Here is a 21018-nt window from a genome sequence, read left to right as displayed (position 1 = left end):
ATCATCTGGAGTTGTAGTCCATTAACATATATACCTTACCATAGCATTTTTTAAAGTATCGGACATTCTTATTACATTATTTTTCCAGAGGAAACCACACTTTGTGTGTGTGTGTGTGTGTGTGTGTGTGTGTGTGTGTGTGTGTGTGTGGTGGAGGGGGGGGGGGACTTCAGAAATTAATGCAGTGTTTTACGTTATGCCTGGAGACTCACAAGAAACATTTAAAATAAGCGTTATTGAGATTTGCGTGTAATTTATTTTTCTTCATTTTTTTATTTCCAGGTTCGTGAAACTGACGTTAATGATCCAAAACGAGATAAAACTGTTCAGCTGTTAGATGATTTCAAAATCCACGGAGTGAATGGAACACACATATGTATGGTGTTTGAAGTGTTGGGCCATAATCTTCTGAAGTTAATAATTAGGAGTAATTATCAGGGTATTCCATTACAGAATGTAAAAACAATAATCAGGCAGGTAAGTCTATCATTATCAACTTGTAATGAGGCAGATGGAGATATGATTGTTACTAAGACTATGATTGAATTTCTGAGGTCTTTAGACATTGCAAAGATACACTGTAATTCAACTGACTTTTATTTGTGTGTGTGTGTGTGTGTGTGTGTGTGTGTGTGTGTGTGTGTGTGTAAATGAGTTTAGATAGGAAAGCTTTGACCTTGAATCATATTTTCCCCCTTTCCATCATTTTGGTTGATAGATGATACAAGATGTATCAAATTTAAAAAAATGTTTGAGTAAAGGGAGATAAACTAGATACTCTTAATTGTTAGTTTGATGTACGTTAAGCACTGTCAACTGTGTAGTATGATGGTTAAGGTATTAGATTCATATTTATTAGGATCCAGATTCAAATTCCTGCCTGACTATCCTCATTTAAATTTTCTTTCTCAAAATCGTTACAGGTTAATACTGAGATGAATTGTTCCTTAGACTTGACTCATTTTTTTTCTCTGATCCTTTTCCAGTTGAACTTGTGCTTTATCTCCAGTGACCTCCATGTGAGTGAAACATTTCATTCAAAATTGCCTCATCTTTTTCATTTGGTTCTGTTGAGTAAAATAACACTTCAATCAATTACCAGAATAGATAAATCAACAATGTCTCTACAAATCCTCACTCATTTTGGTCAGTCAGCTTACACTTTGATTCAAATGACTTCCCTTGACTAGGTATTTACATAATGATCGTACTATTTTTCTTACCTCTTTTTCACCGAAACTGGTTGTTTTGAGCTCCGGTGTTGCTAGAATGGCACCTTTTTATCGAGACTTTTATCTTGCAGCAAAGGAAGGAAAAGTATTTTATTGAGGATTTTATCTTGTAACAAAGGAAGGAAACTGTTTAGTGCAAGGTTCAACAAAATTGGGAAATTGTATGTACCAGCCAGTAGTTTTGGAAAATGGGCACTTCAAAAGTGTTATGAATGAAGTAACAAAATATATCTACGTATTATTAATACTGTTGCCATTTCAGTCTGAAACCTAGGCATGTGTTGTTTTGCTTTCATACCTGCCAGGAAATGTGATAACAGAGCATTTGGTTTCAATGTAAAAATAGTTATTTAATATCATGCTTGCTGAGTGCAGAACTTTGATGTCCAGAAAATGTGGTAATGTGAGGAACCGGTGATCAGAAAGCTGTGATTTACTGCCATATTAGCATTATTATAGCAGGTATTATATCGCAGTTGTCATACTGAATGTCACTATGATGCTGGAAAGTTCTGGTTAGAATACAGATAGTGGAAGGAGTAAAGATTGCCAGTCACCATGTAGTTGAAGTGCTGAGTGTTGGACAAGCAAATAAACATATTTGACATGTCTTTGCTCAATGGTAGGGGCTCAAAGCTAATGGCTACATTGTTGCGACACTGCAACCTGACAGGGGTGAGGAGTTGTTGAGTAGAATTTGTGACAGAATTGAAGCGTTGGTGATATAAAAGGTGGTGTGATGTGGGTGTAGAAAGATGTCGTTAGGTGGAGGGAATGGGGGCGGGTGGAGGTGGATGTTGGACAGGCCAGCAGTAATTGAGACTAAGAAAACTGTGGAAACAAAAGATGTCATACAGTGACAGTCACATCTATTTGATATGGTTTAGGGGATAAAGGAAGATGCAGAGGACATTAGTTGTGCTCTGTAGCATTAGGCTGATAGTGGACATTTAGGTGGACAACTAGTTGCTCCTCAGGCTCTGCAGAAGGTGCAGGGGTGTTGCTGTACGGCAGGACTGCCTTTACATGCGCCCCTTCCTCTAATAAGGTAGAATAAACGTGTGATGGGAGTGGAACAGGTTGTGGTGGTTGAGCTCATAGGACAGGTCTAGCACCTGAGTCTTGCATAGGGATGTGGCTGATGTGGTTAGGGGCTGGGAGTAAGTGTGATACATGCCACTTGGGAGTGTAGTAAGGATTGGATAGTGCTGTGGGAGTGTGGTACTGAAGTTTAGCAAAAGAAACTGTGTTGGTTTATTTGTTCATAGGGATTACAGGGTTAGGGTTTCTAGGGGTGGGGGATGAGATGACTTAATATATGGTACTCAAGTTTAACAAAAGAAACTGTGTTGGTTTGTGTGTTCATAGGGATTACAGGGTGTGGGTTTCTAGGGGTGGGGGTTGAGGTTACTCCAGTCGCGTCAGACCTGACTCTAAGGAGATAGGAAATGCCAACGTAAAGAAAGTAAGCCATTTAGTGTCTGTCTGTAAGTGATGGGTTGGAACACAAGAGTGAGATATTTTTCGGCTGTCTCGTAAGTCAGGTGTTTCTGTGGTGTGGTTTTGTTTACAGGACGTCTTCACCAATGATGATTCAGGCTATTCCATTGTAACAAATAGATTGCCGTCATATCAGCAGCAAGGAAGTGGATGGAAAGGTGGCTTCTTAATAAAATTTAAGTATTAAAAATTTATTGCATTTAGGGTGTACACATCTCCTCCTGACTCCATGAAAGAATTCACCATAGGTGAATTTGACAATCCCAGTTGGGCATTATATCTAGGGATGATAATATTTTAATTCCATTTAACAATCCAAATCTTGAGTACAATTGTTATGTCTCCATGTGGTGGCTACAGTTGGCAGAAATGGACTGTGATGGCGATGGCACTATAAGGTAGAAGAAGATTGTTGTAGAGGTGGTTCCAAGGAGTACAAGCAACTGAAACACCCAAACAACAAGGATTCAAACAGAATGTAAAATTCATTAGTACATGTTTACAGCTTGGTTTTTAAAGACTGATAAAAGAAGGGTTTTATTGACCTCTAGCATTGTTAGATGAGATACTTAGCTGGCATATACTGTGTGTCTCCCACCCAGTGACTCGTGTATATAAGAAGGGTAAAGAACAGACACACACTATTACAGACCAGTAACCTTAACACTGGGTTACTGCAGAATTCTTGAACATATCCTCAGTTCAAATATAATAAAGTTCCTTGAGAGAGAAAAGCTTCTGTCCACAAATCAGCATGGTATTAGAAAGCATTTCTCATGCAAAACTCATCTTGCCCCTCTTTTCACACGATATCATGTGAACTATGGATGAAGGGTAGCAGGCAGATTCCATACTTCTGGGTTCCCGAAAAGTATTTGATATGGTGCCTTAATTTATACTGTTACCAAAAGTATGAGAATATGGAACAGGTTCACAGGTATGTGAGTTGCTTGAAGGCTCCTTCTGTGGCTGATAGCTGACGGTGCTGTGGTGTATGGGAAAATGTTGTCATTGTGTGGACTATAGGAGGATACAAGGCAACTTGTACAAAATTTCTAATTAGTGTGATGAATGGCAACTAGCTCTAAATGTACAAAAATGTGAGTTAATGTAGGTGAGTAGGACAAATAATCCTGTAAGTTTCAAATACAATGTTAGCATTATGCTACTTCACACAGTCAAGTCAATTAAATATCTAGATGTAACATTAAAAAGAGGTATGGAATGGAACAAGCATGAAAGGATTGTAGTGGGGAAGGCAAATGGCTGACTTAGGTTTATTGGGAGAGTTTTAGGGAAGTGTGGTTCACCCCGTAAAGGAAACTGTGTATAAAACATTAGTGTGACCCATTATTGAGTACTGCTCAAGTGCCTGGGATTCCCACTGGGTCATACTAAAGGATGATGTCGAAGCAATTCAGAGGCGGGCTGCTAGATTTGTTACCATTAGGTCTGATCAACACACAAGTATTACAGAGATGCTTCAGAAACTCAAATGGGAATCCTTGGAGGGAAGGCGATGTTCTGTTCCAGGAACACTATTGAGAAAACATAGAGAATCTTCATTTGAAGCTGACTACAGAACAATCCTACTGCCACCAACGTGTATTTTGTGTAAGGACCATGAACATACGAGAACGTAGGGCTGATATGGAGGCAAATAAACAGTCATTTTACCTCACTCTGTTTGCAAATGGAACAGGAAGCGAAGTGATTAGTAGTGGTAAAGCATACCCTCTGCCATGCACCGCATGGTGGCTTGCAGCACACGTATGTAGATGTAGATGGAGATGTAATGGACCCAGTGTGATGTCTAATAGAATAGGGGCCTTGTGATGTCAAGAGGCCTCCTTGTCAGACTGTGCTCAGTCTTTTTAAGACTGTTTGGGCACACAGTGTTAAAGGACGTACAGTGGCCGGTAACCACCATGAGGCCACCAATTGGTTACCAATCTGACAATAAGGCAGAACGAAATCACAGAACAGAATTTTGAAACACAGTGGTTTGTTTGAACTGTAACCAGGGAGGACTGAAGCACTCTTAAGTAAAATTTATTTAAAGCTCATTAGCACCACTGATTACATACACTAAATAACAGTGTAACTACACTCGTGTACAGAAAAAACAGAACACCTGGAACGACAAGATATTGGATGTTCATATTCACAGGATACGTACATTAGTATGTTCTGCAGGAACGATTAGCATTTCAGTCACCTCGGTTCAGCATGTGTCCTGTAGCCTAGTAGGCACAGGGTCCACCGTTGGCCCTGATAATTTGTTCCACATGTGATGGCATTGACACGTATAAGACATGAATGGCATACTGTGTTATGGCCATCCATGCTTCATTTACCTGGTTCCAAAGTTTGTCTGTGGTTGTTGGCATTGGGTCACAGCACTGTATCTGCCTTTTCACCATATCTTACACATTTTTGATTGGCAACAAGTCTGACATTCTGTAACGTCAAGAAGGCACGTGTTTGTGCAGCAACATGTGGCTGCGCATTGACTTGCTGATAAATGGAACGTGTGGTGTTGTGCAGGAAGGGTATGGCTATGGGTAACAGGATGTCATTCACATAGGTCACACTGGTCACAGTACCCTGGACATGCATCAGCTGTGATTTGTGGTTGTACCCAATAGTGCTCCACACCGTAAGGCCATGAGCTGGTGCTGTATATCTTATGCGAATGCAATCAATGTGATGCTGCCCCCCCCCCCCCCCCCCATATGCAGCAAACCAAAATGTGGCCATCATTTTCAAATGAACAGAAGCTGGATTTGTCCAAAAACACTACCTGATGCCATTCCTGTCCCCAGTGGTGTTGTTCCATACACCATTGCCATCTAGCATGTTTCTGCACATTTGTCAAAGGCAGATGGAGAAGTGCACAGCGTGCATGTAACCCATACCATAATGAATGGTGACAGACTGTCATCCCTGATAGTACAAATGTGTTACACTGTTCCAGTGTTGTGCTAGAGCCGAGAAGGATGGATTCGCCATTCGAATGAGGTGTCGATCTTCTCGGGAGCTGGTCTGGGTTGTGCGACCTGACACATATCATCATTTTCTATGGCCTTGCGTGAACCATTCTGCACACACTCGTTGCACCACCAAAACACTTCATCCCACACGAGCAGATATTTTCTTGATGGATGCATCACATACTCTCATGTCGATAGTGCACCCTCTTTCAACTTGACTGATTTGATGGTACGGTTCGCACGTACGTCTGTGAAGTATCCTGCACATCTGATCCATTACCTTCAGTTTATAGTGAAAACGAGAGCCACAGCCACATTTTACCAGTAGGTGGTGTTGCGCCACGATATCGGTGTTGGCTTTGAACCCACTGGCTGACATGGTCCAAATGGTAATAATTTCTGTAGGACGTACTAATGTACAGTCTTAGACATAAAAACTGCCTGCCAGCCGGCCGTCACAACGACTAAGTCCGAGTCGTTCACTTAAGGCGGCCAATAAAACCGACTGCCCCTAACAACGCTAAGTCGGGCCATCTGCACAATCTGGCAACACTGTAAGACAGGGCCGGCCAAACGCTGCACGCTGCACAGTGTGCAGACGTGCGGAAGTGCTGCACGTGTGCGACAGCGACATCTGCTATTAGACATGTCTCCTAAATGAACGGCGGCGGCTCCACTTCCCTGTTTATGTGGTACAAGGAAGAGCGCAACATACCCAGTCTCGTTTACCCCTGGTGACTGTAACCTTAACAGAGAAGTAGGCTACTGAGAAATGGCAGGTACTGTGAAAAAGCAAAGGACAGGAGATCTATGTTCTCAGTCATTTAAAAATGACTGGGAACTGCAATTCTTTTTTGTAGCCGTTAGTGAAAACTCAGAGTGTTTGCTGTGCCGCCGAATAATAGACGGCCAGCGTAAGTTTTCAATTGAAAGACACTACAATACATATCACAAACATGAGTGTAGTGTACTCAACAGTGAAGAACAGCAAGCAAAATTAAATGTCCTTAAGAAAATGGATGAGGCACATCAACTCGATTTTACTGTACTTCAGAGTAACTGATATTTCTTGAACTCTTAGTTTCTTGTGTTTCATTTATGTCTGTTTTACTGTACGCTGTACAATGTACTGTTTTCAATTTTTCAGAATGACAACCACACTAAATCGTCACTCCGAGCAAGTTTTAAAATCGCATTAAGAATTGCACAATCTGGGAAACTCTTTTCCGAAGGGGAGTTTGTGAAAGGGTGTCTGATTGATGCTGTAGAACTAGTGTGTCTCACGAATGTTAGCAGGTTTCAAGAAATCAGTCTATCCAAACAAACAGTGACAAGGCATATTAGTGCTATGTCCTGTGATGTGCACAGGCAGCTAATAAATGAGGATAAAGACTTTGTTGCTTTCTCTGTTGCGCTCGATGAAGCACCAGATCTTACAGATACAGCCCAGGTGGTGATATACATATGAGGTGCCGATAACGCACTTTGTGTAACAGGGGACGTTTTGGACTTATTACCTTTGAAAGGGACTACTACAGGTACGGACTTACTTCAAGCTGTTGAGTAAGCGATTGATGGTGTCGGTATGGACTTAAATCGGTTAGTCTCAGTGGCCACGGATGGAGCACCATCAATGCAAGGCCATCAGAGAGGACTCATAGCACTGATGCGCAAAAAGCTAGGGTGCACAGATGAGACGTTGTATGGAATTCACTGCATTCTGCATCGAGAGGCGCTTTGTGCAAAATCAGTAATGTTAGCAAACATGCAAATAGTTGTGCGTGCTGTAAACTATCTGGAGACACATGGGCTTACGCATCGCCAGTTTCAGCGGTTCTTGGAGGAATTAGGAACGGAGTATGGCAACATACCTTACTATACCGAAGTACGCTGGCTCAGTCAAGGTAAAATGCTGAAAATATTTTTTGATTTACGTTTGGCCATTGTAACATTCTTACATGAGAAGGGAAAAAGTGAACCTATGTTGGAACACCCTTGTTGGATATCAGACCTTGCATTTCTTGTGGAAATTACGTCTCACATGAACAGCCTGAACGTCAGTTTGCAAGGTGAAAATAATTTAATTTCTGACATGTTGGAAAAAGTAAATGCCTTTGAAAGGAAGCTTGCGCTTTGGGAGAGCCAGCTATTGACAAGAAAACACTGCACATTTCCCGACTGTTGGACTGGTCCATGAAAGTGCTAGATTTCAAGAATTGTGAAAATTAAGGAACAATTTTGAGCATGATTTGCTGATGTTACGAGTTTGTCTCCTGTCATTCACCTCTTTGCTCGGACGTTCTCATCGACAGTTGAAGATGTTCCGAATGATCTACAGATGGAACTGATTGACCTAAAGTGCAATACAAGACTGAAGGACAAGTTCTTTGCAGTGCGAAGTACAAAAGAATTCTACGAAAATTTTTCACAACAAGAATTTCCACGCCTGCACCAAAAAGCCGTGAGAGTTATGTCCATGTTCGGGTCGACATATGTTTGTGAAATATTCTTCTTGGTGATGAAAATGAATAAATCAATGTTTCGATGAAGCATAAGTGATGAAAATCTTCGCAACTGCTTGCGTCTGTCAATGAGCCGTGCTTTTGTGCCCGATATTAACTATATCATTTCTCGTGACCAGTGATAAACATGTTTGGATTTATTCCTTTCATAATTAAAAACTATTGTTTACTAACTGTGTATTATTGCCTCACTCTGCTCCATGTTACATTATTATCAGGAAAATAAGTCATTAAACTGATAGTTCCAATGGATACTTACATTTAGGTTTTTTTTAAATGTGTGAATGGCTACACTCAGCTGAAGTCGATAAACCATAACATTCATCTAATTGTTGGTTATTATGCAGATTTCAGACGGAACTGACGAAAGATATAGCAATAACGGTATTGAAATATCAAGTGATCATCGAGAGGTCTGTGGTTATCATTCTGTTCAGAGGTCAGTGAGACACAAATTATGTGGGTGTAACTGAGGGCACCGAGAATTAGTTATAGGAAATGTTGCATTAGTTTAATGTTATTTGAAATCATGAATAAGGTTCATTGGAAGTTGTTAAGTGCTCTCTTTCTTAAATACTACATCAAAAACATTACGCGTATTTACGTGCTGTCAGTCAAACTGCCTTAATAAAAACCCGCGGTTGTTAACTGTATTACTTGTCTTACTGGGTTAAACTGTTAACATAAAAGTAGACGTCTCAATGAGTAGACTGGGACAGTATTTTAAATGTTTAATACTTGAAATACCTTCCCATGGTTGGCTGGCAAGAAGTTTAAAGAGCACTAGAATGTGCCGGTACAGAGTATCCCAGCAAGTGGATGAAGCGACATCTGTGCGTAATAACATGCACTACATGAACGCCGACACTACATGAACGCCGACGGCTGCAGCATGCACGCTGTGACCCGGAAGTTGCACATGTGCAGGAGCACCGCACGCGTGCAGAATTTCTGGCCGGCCCTGCTGTAAGATGTGGAAGTGTCAGGAGGAAGTGTTGTGTACTTCCGAGATGTTGTCGTGTTGTGTGAGCCCATGGTGTAGTGGTAATTATCGTGCATTCTAAACTCGTAGTTGCGTGTTCGCCACCAGCTGTAATTATTATTATTATTATTATTATTATTATTATTTTATTTTTTTTAAGCCACATTTCGTCACTTGTCTAAAGTTAGGAATCTGATTGATACCCACCAGTAATAATAAATACCTACAGAAACAATTGCGCTGGACAGTTTGTGGCTGTGTCGTGATCAGAACAGCTTATGCTAGAGCGTTTCCTCATGCTGCAGTGGTACTGGCCACCGGCCAGACACCACCCGTCACCTGAAATCGGGCGCCGTCAAGGTGAATGCGGCGCAACGCTGTCAGTGTATGTGTAAACTGTCACACTTGAATTTGAAGTTCTGTTATATATGTGGAGGTGTGGTTTCTTCTTTGTTGCCCTCTTTGGCTTCAGATGAGTGGTCAGATATTCCTGGTATTGGTACTGTTGAAAGACCAGAAAACAATTATGTGCCTGAAGACATGGGTATGTCTGAAGTCATTGATTGGCCAGCAGAAGGTGATTGTTGTGCCGAAGCTCTAGGTCATGGTAATGAATCATTGTCAGATTCACTTTCACAGCTGATTTCAGAATCACTGTCTAATAGTGGCTTCAAGGCTTCTTTGGCTAAGTAAAAAGGAGGCAATACAAATTGTGCATATTGATTACAAATGTGCTTCTGCTTGCACTGTACTGCCAGCTGAGTGCTCCAAATCCTTTTCATGTACTCCAGTAATAAGTGAATGCCCATGACATCTAGTGGCACTACATTACACTACAAATTTCCAAGAAGCCCACTAGATAGCACCAAGGATGTTGTTTCCTTAACAGTTTCTCCAAGCTACTCGATCCTGGACAAGCCTCTTCATCTCCGAATAACTACTGCAACCCACATCCATTTGATCCTGTTTTCTGTAATCATCTCTTGGTCTTCCTCTATGATTTACTAAGTTGACAATTCCTTGATGTATCCGAATGTGTCCTATCAACAGATCCCTTCTTTTAGTGAAGTTGACCCAGAAATTTCTTCCTTCTCAAGTTCTATTTAGTACTTCCTCATTAGTACATGACATACCCATCTATAGTGTGTTTAAAATAAGTTGCGACTTTAGACAGTTCCGCAGGGGGAAGCGTTGTTGCCAACATGTGCCGATTGCATCAGGAGGTGGCAATAAAGCTGCACCTACCTTAGGTTGTGAAGATTAGTGGCCATCAGGCAAACATTCTTTTGTGTAAAGAAATGACGATAATTAACAGAGCAGTTAAATCAATGATCTTTCATACATACTCACAGTTATGGTGTAAATGGTGCAACCCCAGTGCAAGAACCATTGCTGTCCTCTTCCTCGGAACTGGTGCTGGCTCTGACTGAAATGATCCTCTCTTCAATCTGTTCCGCCAGCAGCCCTTTACAAATCCAGGTCTCCTCAACTACTTTCTTCATATGGCTGACAACGCAAAACCAGTCCTGCGGGGTAACGCTTGCAATGGCTCCTTTAGTTAGCGTTTCAACCTCACTGAGCATAAAGTACTTTTTGTTTTTTACTGCATTACCTTTCACCTAGACCCATATGTTCTTGATAATATTTAAATGAGCATGATATGAAGGAAGTCGGATGACATTTTGCCCTTTATCGGTAGCTGGTTCATCGACCTCACAGTGTGGAGCTTTTGGCTTGTAAAGCGCTACAAGTTCCATTAACTCTGTCTTGTTCATGCCAGGTTCAGCTTTATCGGATGGAACATTTCTTTGCACCCTGAGCAAAATATATGCTTTCCTTCACTGCATTGTCCATTACTATTGTTACATTGGGAGGAATATTCTGCAGCAGAACATTGGAAAACCTCTCCATTAAAACCATGGCACTCATTTCCTCATGGTAATTACTTGCTTTCTGGAACGGAATAGCAATAGATACATGAATGAATAAACGAATGAAGCTACGAGCAGAGCCAGCGTGGAGGTCGATTATTCTGTCACTCTTGCCTGTAGGTGCTTTCACTGTTCCTTGTGCTGTGTGATCTGTCCACCCCTTGTCAACATGCGCCACACATTAATCCATGTCTCGTCCTTCCACACAGTGTATACGAACGAAATGTTCTTCACTGAATGCAGATATCGGCCTCTCCAGGCCACTATGTCACTTCTCTCGATGATAAATATCTGAGACGAAAACCAAGCTCGTGTAAACAATTTCAAGGTGACGACCTACTCTATTGAACAGCTCTGCTTCTTTGAGACTGAAAAGTATTTATTTAAAGTAGGGTGTTCCTTGTGCTGATAATAAGCATACACATCTGCAAATTGCATCCTGCTGAAATGCATCCGTCTTCTTTACCTGACTATAGTAACACCTTTTCTTGCCTGGCATTTCTAATAAAGAATGACCTGGTGTTGCTTCTTCACTCGGGTCTTCCTTTCTTTCGTCCTTCTTGCCAATTCTCATCACTGTAAGTCAATGAATGTTGTGTGCAGCAGCTGTTCTGTCCACGAATTTTGTAACATCTAAAATCGGACTGCCGTTATTGCACTCGAGTTCAGAATAAGGGCACACATAGCGCACAAATTCGTGACCTTGACCATGGATTGGAATTTCCCTTCCAATGCTCGATATCTTCATAGTCGATGAACATGTTCTTGGACGACCTCTCTTACTGCGAATCTTGTGTTCAGACATGTTGCACTGTTATCATCAATGCACCGCCAACACAAAAACACTCGTTCACAACACCTGACCACTGCAGAGCACTTCAACGACAAAAAGTAACACTTGACAAAGAGAACTAACGAACGCAGAAGCATCTAAAGCATGACACCACATGATACTGTTTATTCCTGGCATGGCAACGGGGGTACTTTACCAATCGAACAGTTGGCAGAGTGGTAGGGAAAGCCAGCTTGCCATTGGTGTTACCTGGGAAATGGTGTCATGTCCCTTCTGGTGAGCCAAACATCAAAAGTATCACTAATTTTAAATGCACTATAATCTTCAGCATTCTTCTGTAGCACCACGTTTCAGAAGTTTCCTCTCTCTTCTTGTATGGACTGTTTATTGTTCATGTTTCATTTCCATACATGGCTACACTCCAGACAAATACCTTAAGAAAGGACTTACTAACACTTAAATCTGTATTCGATGTTAACAAATTTCTCTTCTTCAGAAATGCTTTTCTTGCTGTTGCCAGCCTGAATGTTATATCATCTCTACTTTGGCCCTCATCAGTTACGAGGGCTATCCACAAAGTACATTATGTTTTGGAATTAAAAATAAATAAAGTATTGGAATTTTTTTTTATTATATACAGATGAAAGCCACACTTCAATACTACTTTTCTGTATAGTTGCCATTTAAATTAAGGCACTTATCGTAGTGATGGACGAGCTTGGAAATTCCTTCATCGTAAAATTCGGCCGCCTGCGCCTTCAACCATGTAATGACTGTCTTTTGGGACAGAAAAGGTGTGATTTTTGTGGATTTGCTGGAAAGAGGCACTACAATAAAATCTCAAAGATATTGCCAAACTCTGCACAACCTCAGAAGAGCAATACAAAACAAGCGCAGGGGAAAGTTGGGCTGAAAGATCTTGCTGATTCACGACAACGCCCGGGCCCACACGGCAAATGCCACTCGTGAATTTCTCGAATCTTTTAAGTGGGAGTTGTTTCCTCATCTGCCGTACAGTCCTGACCTGGTACCAAGCGACTTCCACTTATTCCCAGCAATGAAGAAGTGGTTGGCTATGCAGCGTTTTGATGACGACGCACAGCTTCAAGAAGAGGTAACCATGTGGTTGAAGGCGCAGGTGGCCGAATTTTACGACGAAGGAATTTCCGAGCTCGTCCATCACTACGATAAGTGCCTTAATTTAAATGGCAACTATGTAGAAAAGTAGTATTTAAGTGTGGCTTTCATATGTATATAATAAAAAAAATTTCCAATACTTTATTTATTTTTAATTCCAAAACGTAATGTACTTTGTGGATAGCCCTCGTATTTTAATGTCCAAATAGCAAATCTCATATTCTGCTTTAAGTTTCTCATTTCCTAATCTAATTCCCTCAGCATCACCTGATTTAATTGAACTGTGTTCCATTAACCTTGTTTTGCTTTTGTTGATTTTCATCTTATATCCTCCTTTCAAGATGCTGTCCATCCCACTGAACTGCTCTTCTAAGTCCTTTCCTGTCTCTGAGATAGTTACAGTGTAATCAGCAAACTTCAAAGTTTATATTTCTTCTCTCTGAACTTTAACTCCATTTCTAAATTTTTCTTTGGTTTCCTTTACTGCCTGCTCAGTTGGCTGAGACTGACGAACATTGGGGACCCCTAAAACCAGGTCTCACTCCCTTCTCAACCACTGCATCCCTTTCATGCTCCTGGACTCTTATAACTGCTGTCTGGTCTCTGTATGAGTTGTAAATAGCATTCCATTCCACGTATTTTAAACCTGCTGCCTTCAGAATGAGAGTGCATTCCAGTTAGTATTGTCAAAAGCTATCCTCAAGTCTAAAGGGTTTGCCTTTTCCCGACTTACCTTCAAAGATTGGTCACAGGCTCAATATTCTCTCATGTATTCCAAAATTTTTCCAGAACGGAAACTGATCTTCCCTGAGGTCAACTTCTACCAATTTCTCTATTCGTGTGTAGATAATTTGTGTTAGCATTTTGCAGCCATGACTCATTAAACTGATAATTCGGTAATAATCACAACTGTAAGGATCTGCTTTCTTTGGAACTGGAATTATTACATACCTCTTGAAGTCTGAGGATATTTCACTTGTCCTATACCTCTCTTACACCAGATGGAATAGTTTTGTCATGGTTGGCTCTCCCAAGGATATCAGCAGTTCTGACAAAATGCTATGTACTCCAGATCTTTGTTTTGACTTAGGTCTTTCAGTGCTCCATCTAATTCATCTTGCAGTATCATACCTCCTATATCATCATCATCATCATCATCATCATCATCTACATCCTCTTTCCTTTCTATAATACTGCCTTCAAGTTCATTTCCCTTGTATAGCTCATTTATATTCTCTTTCCACCTTTCAGTGCTGACTTCTTTGCTTAGTACAAGTTTTCGGTCTGAGATCTCGATATTAATAAAGCGGCTTCTCTTCCCCCCAAAGGCCTCCTTAATTTTCCTGTAGGCACTATCTTACCCTAGTTGTATATGCTTCTATATTCTTAAAATTGTTCTCTCTATTTTTATTCCTGCTTAGTAGAGATCAGAAATAGAGCGAGTATGAGTTTTGTGTTGTGAATTGCATACTTCACAAATCAAGATTCCGCTGTTATATAAATACTTATGGGCTTCCCGCATTCCCCCTGGAGTCCTGCGAGTATGACAAGTCTGAGAGCTGTGGCGCTTCTGTCACTTCATACTCGTCGACTCGTTCTCTGTTACTGAATCCTGCAGGAGTATAAAGCTGGTCATGACCTATTGTTGGCACAAAAGAAGAGTACATGATCTTGCTGCTGTAAGGTATCTCTGTCAAGCCGAAATGACTGATTGTTGGGATTATTTGATAATTCGAATATTTGTAAGGATAGCATTATAGCAATGTTCAATGTTATAAAAGTAGAATTAATTTATTGATAAAATTTCTGTGTGTTGAATATCTTAAACCGAGGTTCCATACACAAGCTCTGGAATGTGGGCAGAATTGTTGCATGGGGAAGGTATATATGTAAGTATGTGAGCGAGACCGAGAATGCAAAAAAGGCATCTCTCAATGTTTCAGACAGAAAAATGGTGATTTCCTATGTTCCAGAGCAACAGAAAAAAAATTGATGGTGGAAAATAGTCCATGATTTCCCAGAGCAACAGAAAAATAATCAGTGGGAAAATTGCAAATTCTGATGTTCAAACACATCAGGAATTATGTCTGACATGATGATTGCAGGCACTGCAAAATGATCCGGAACGAACGGAACATACACATCCTTGTCGCACATGACTAGAGGGTTAAGGTGTCAAACATTACACACTTCAACCAATGGAATGCCAGGTTCATTTGTTTGTTTTTTCCTAATGATGACATCTTCTGGAGTACCCCCAACCAGAGATCTGAATTGGGGACTATTTTACCTCAGGAATATTTTACCCAAGAGGATACCATCCGTGACTTACCCGTACTTTCAAGCTGCAAGCCCTCAGGAGAAGTTAACAGCTGTAGTTTGTCCTTGCTTTCAACTGTTCACAATACCACCACAGCAAGGCCATGTTGGTTGATATTACAAGACTAGATGATCAACCATCCGGATTGTTGCCCATGCAGTTACTGAAAAGGCTGCATGACCTCCTTCAGGAACCACACATTTGTCCGGCCTCTCAACAGATACCTCTCGATTGTGGTTGCAACTGCAGTGCAGCTATATGGATTGTTGAGGCATGCAAGCCAGTCCACCATGGCAAGTTCCCTGGTTCATGGTGGGGAGAGGGGAGGGGGGGGGGGAAAGATAAAACATGCACTATTATTTTATGCTGTCATGAGAAAATGTTCCACAATATCAAGTGCTGTGATTTGAAAAGGTCCTGCTGCCTCAGGTAAAATTTGAAGATATATATTTGGTCTTCGTCCTTGTGATCTGTTAGTGCAAGGAAGATCGTTTTGAACTAATTCTTCCACACGCACATGTGAAGCACTTTTTCTATTGGGGCATGCCTGTGTGCTACTGTGGCATTGGTGCAGTACACACTTGTGCATAGTCTTTGGAAATACTATCCATTCTCCAAGAGGTGTTTTTGTTGTATAAAATGTCATCTCTTGTACTACAATCTGGCAAGGAAACACATGTCTTACGGTCAACACTGAATTTGTTTTTAATTCCTCATTAAGCACATTGTCTACTTGCAGGATCTTAATTTGTCTACTCAAGATGTCCACATTCTGATTTAACTTGCCAGGCTTGTGTTTGACCTTGTAGATTGTAGTCATATTCACTAAGTTTTAAGGCCCATCTAACAAGTTTACTGCTGGGTTCATTTAAACTCAAAAACCATTGTACAGCCTCCTGATATGTAATTACTGTGAATTGTCGTCCATAAAGCTAACACTGAAAGTAATGAGTGCCAATAAACAAGTGCCAGAAGTTCCTTTTCTGTAGTACTATAGTACTGCTCAGCTCGATTCAGCTGACATGATTTGTAACTAACTGGTTTTTCTTCGCCTTCTTGTATTTGACTCAAAATGAGCCAATAGTTACATCATTCACATTACACAATAGGAGAAAAGGTACTGCAAAATCCAGATAAACCAAGACAGGTGAAATTTTAAGACTTTCTTTCGGTTTTAACATGGGCTCTTGCAGTCCACTGTCAAGGAGTTATTGCGTCAATAATTTTGAGACAGGTTTCATGGTAACTGCATAGGTCTGCATGATACGACAACAGACATTTATTAATCCAAGGAATGATTGCAATTCTTCAACATTTTTTGGCACAGGAAAATGGTTCAGTGTGCCAGTTAATTGTGGTCTGGTCTCCCAGCATCCGGTGAGATTATATAATCTAAATAGTGCCCTTGTGATAGCGATCTTGCAGAATGCACTTTTCTAATTACAAATTTAGATTAGCATCACTAACATGAGTTTGCACATTTCTCAGTCATACTGCATGCTCTCTCATCATACTTGAAAAAACAGTTATGTAATCCAGGTATACAGACACGTGGTCGGCTTTAAACCCCGTAAAAATAAATCATGAAAACACTGAAATGTAGCAAGGGCATTCATGAGACGAAAGTATTTGTAATGCCCACATTGCACAACAGAGGTTGTCTTTTCCCAATATTTCATCGCTATAGGAATTTGATAGTAGCTGGACTGCATATATAAGCTGGTGAAGAATTTACATTTGCCAAGATGAACCAAAGTGTCATCAGTCCTTGGAATGGGATAAGTATCCAGTTTTGTGACCTTATTGACTGCTCTCTTGTCTACACAAATGCGATAAGCCTTCTTTCCATTGCTGGTTTTCTTGGGGACAGTTACTGTAGGTGACACCCAGTGACTTTAAGAATGTTGGATTATTCCTGCTGCTAACAAATCTGAAATATTTTTCTCTACTGTTGGCTGTGTGTGTGATATGGTTTATGAGCTGTAGACCTAGCATCACCTGTAGGAATCTTGTGGTGCGTTATGGAAGTTGCTGGAAGCTGTTTCTATCCTTCAAAATTGCAAATTCAGGTAGAATGTGGGGTACAATACAACCCGATCTGCCTTACACAGGTGTTAAAGTTTCTTTTCAATTTCTGCTTTTATAGGTGGCCTAACTGAGGTGGCATTTATGTAAAATGTTCTTTCAGGCTGTTCTTTTGCTTGTTAGTTAGTTAATTTCCTGTTCGCTGGATCATTTGTACAATAAATTGTAATGATGTGGAATGAGTCATTTTACATTCAGTTCACGCATTAAATTGTAAATATGCCAACTTGATAACCATTTATAAGTTTTACTACTACTACTGCTACTACTACTACTAATGGTATTAAATATTTAGGTTTGAGTTAGTAATTCCTACTCACCACATTTTACACATTAGAATAACAGAAATTCTTATAGAGGATGGGGTCAGTTTGTTTTCAAATTTTAATGTGCTGTCAGTCAGACCTTTTATATTAGTGGGTAAGTAATCAAAAAATTTTTTTCAGCATTGTATACCCCTTTATGTGCTAAAGACAACTTCAACTGTCGAGTGGGTGCACCGATTTTCATAACACAAGCAGGCATGAGATGCACTTTGTACACATGTAAATAATAACAGTCTTTATGTTATCAGTACTGGTATTGTAACTGTGTACATCATTGTTCTTTTTTAACTGCAGTGGATTATTTACAACAGACTTCATGAGGAAAAAAATATATTGTGAAGCAGTAATCAAAATGCCTAACTCATTAAACAGATCTCTAAAAGATGATCATGAGTGAGCATCACATTTTATTCTTACAGCGTGTTGTTGACCAAAGAAGACTTTCTTCCTTAAAGATGAGCTACCCCAGATCCTCATTCCATTTAATATTATTTAATGAAAATATGCAAAATATTTCAAGCTACTGATTTACCTCTCCCCTAGATTTACAATGATTGTAAGTGCAAATGTGGAGTTTAAAAATGTGCTTTTTTTCCCAATTTAAATTTTCGTCAGTGTGAACATATAAGACTTGGGCAATTTCCACCAATTTATTACTTCCTCCCCATGTGTCAAACTTACCATGGGTGTAGTACTGCTAGATGTACAGAGCTGAATATGTTGTGATCCATAAAAGCTGTAAATGATACTTTTAACAACATTGTTTATGATTTCTTCCATTTCTGTATGTGTGCCAGGAATAATTGCTGTACTAGTGTCTTCTGAAAAAAGAACTAATTCTGCTTGTTGTTTATTAGATGGAGCATAGTTTGTGTGTATGAGGAACAACAGCAGACGGAAGATTAAGCCTTGGGAACCCCCATAGATGATATCTCCCCCACTCAGAATAATGACCACAGACAACTATGGTTGAAAAAAGTATAACGTGTTCTGCATTCTTTTGGTTAGATACGATATTATCCATTGATTTGCTACATTATGTGTCCCATAAAACCTGTGTTTATCTAGGAGAATATTGTGACTCACTTAGTCATATGCCTTATATAGCTCACAGAAAGTATCAGTGGCACTCTCTTGTTATTTAATGCTTGTAAAATTTGTTGAGTGAGCATGTAAATGGATACTCAGTAGAACAACTCTTCTGAAATCCAAACTGTGATTAACAGAGCATATTATTGTTGCACAGGTGAGATACTGTTATAAACTCATCACCTTCTCAAAAGTTTTGGAAAATTTTGTCAGCAGTGGAACAGGTCAGTAGTTATTGACGTCTCCCCTAAACCTTTTGTATGGAGGGGCTTGACAACAGCATTTTTCAGTGTCTCAGGAAAAATGTTTGCTCATGAAGATTATGTGGTGAGGATTGCCAAGGGGACAAGAGAAGGCAAATTCAGTAGCCATCTCAAATGAAAAGGGAAATGCAGAGGTAAATAAATTACGCCGCTTAGCGTCCGCTCCAAGCGGTGGCTCAGAACAGGAGAGCAAGATGTTTTTTTGGCTACAGCTCCGAGAGCCCTAAGTTTCAAGAGTCAGTACTGTGTTGTGATTTGATTGGCAGGGCAGCTTTGCTGAAGATGATTTGGCCTATTTCAGAATGAACCAGTCAATCATTGTCATATCAGGGAACAGGCGATGGACAAAAAGGCGACTTCTTTGTAAAATTTAAATAACAAAAGTTGCTCACATTTGGGGCCTTGTGGCACCTTGGGCGGACCGTTGTGTGTGTCATAGATTGTGTGGACAGTGGAATATCATTTTTTGGAAAGTTGAGAAGGCTTTTGGGATGGGTATTCCTTATTTTAAGGTGGTGATAAAGTTAGGTGAAGCCATGTATGAGGATTTGTTTAAATTTTTCTTGTTTGGGGTTATGTTGGGTAATTAGAGGAGTGTTCCTCTACAGCCGGTTAATGGAAATGGTGGAGAAAGAGGGACTGGATGGAATATGGTGAGGGAGTTTTTTTTTCTGATCTATGTTGGGTGGAGAGTGCCTCTTGGTGAATACCTTAGTAAGGCCTTCATCATACTATGCCAGGGATTCCTCATCACTGCAGATGCACCATATGTATGTGACCAGACTGTAAGGAAGAGACCTTTTAGTATGGAAGGAATGTCAACTGTTGGACTTGATGTACTGTTGATGGGTGGTAGGCTTCGTGTGGGTAGAGGCTTTTATGAGACTATCCAAGAGTGAAGTTTTTGTTAGTCATTTATCTCCAAGAGTCAACATGGTATGAAAAAATATCGGATGTCAATTGCATAAGAAATGTTTTACATTCTATTAATTTACTTCTTTTCTTATGTGGGTATTAATTTATTTCTTTTGGTATGTGTCAAAATGTTATTCGTAGTTGGTTATTTTTGGTGATATTCTATACAATTTTTTTGCTAAAATAATTGCTGGTTTAGATTCTTTGGGTTTAAGTATTAATGAGCATAGGTAACTGAATGCTCAGGCAATGTGATACCATCACCATGTTTATACCCGTAAATGAGATAGTTCGGAATAGTGGAATCCCACTGTCCTTCGCATTCTGTCTCTCGAGTTACAGTGTAAATTAATATTCAGTGAGTACAGTGACATCTTTGCCATGGACACACTCACTCCTATCTCCTTAAATTCAATGAAATTAGCAGTTTGTCTCTGACCATTTTCCATCCTTCCAATGTATGGTAACAACATATGCTATGTTCAAGTGGAACTGTGCTATACCTAATTCTGTGACAGAGATAGTTCACTGAATGACTAGGACTACAGTTTGCTTTTCAAGTAATTTACTTCATATAACATCACGATTCTGGCTTTCTGTCGTTCACCAATGTTAATGCAAAAGAGCACAATGGTTCTTCTTGGTCAGAGGCATTTGTAATACATCCCCTGATCTTTAGCAAATTTCCTTTCTATATTTTAATTGATAGTTTTCATTTACACAATACACTTTTAACAGAATTGTGGTATATTAACATTACATAAGCTATTAAAATTAAACAAATTCTTATAACAAGTTTAATGTTTTGCATTTTGTGTATGTGATGATAAATATTGTGTGTGTGTGTGTGTGTGTGTGTGTGTGTGTAATAACTAAAAACATAAAATGTTTTTTTTCTAGTTTTTTGTATAAATGTGTTTGAAAACTGAT

General features: G+C 39.9%; 1 protein-coding gene across 2 annotated transcripts in view; it reads left to right on the top strand.

Moving 5' to 3' along the window:
* LOC126248976 (SRSF protein kinase 3) overlaps nucleotides 1-21018 on the top strand; it is a 425825-nt gene that overhangs the window by 224302 nt on the left and 180505 nt on the right. For both annotated transcript variants that reach the window (XM_049950532.1, XM_049950531.1), the window contains exon 6: nucleotides 283-477. In XM_049950532.1, the coding sequence (XP_049806489.1) occupies nucleotides 283-477 (195 nt within the window). The remainder of the gene's footprint in view (nucleotides 1-282; nucleotides 478-21018) is intronic.

This window comes from Schistocerca nitens, chromosome 3, assembly GCF_023898315.1.
Source record: "Schistocerca nitens isolate TAMUIC-IGC-003100 chromosome 3, iqSchNite1.1, whole genome shotgun sequence".
Lineage (NCBI taxonomy): Eukaryota > Metazoa > Arthropoda > Insecta > Orthoptera > Acrididae > Schistocerca > Schistocerca nitens.
This window is presented reverse-complemented; position numbering and strand designations above follow the sequence as displayed.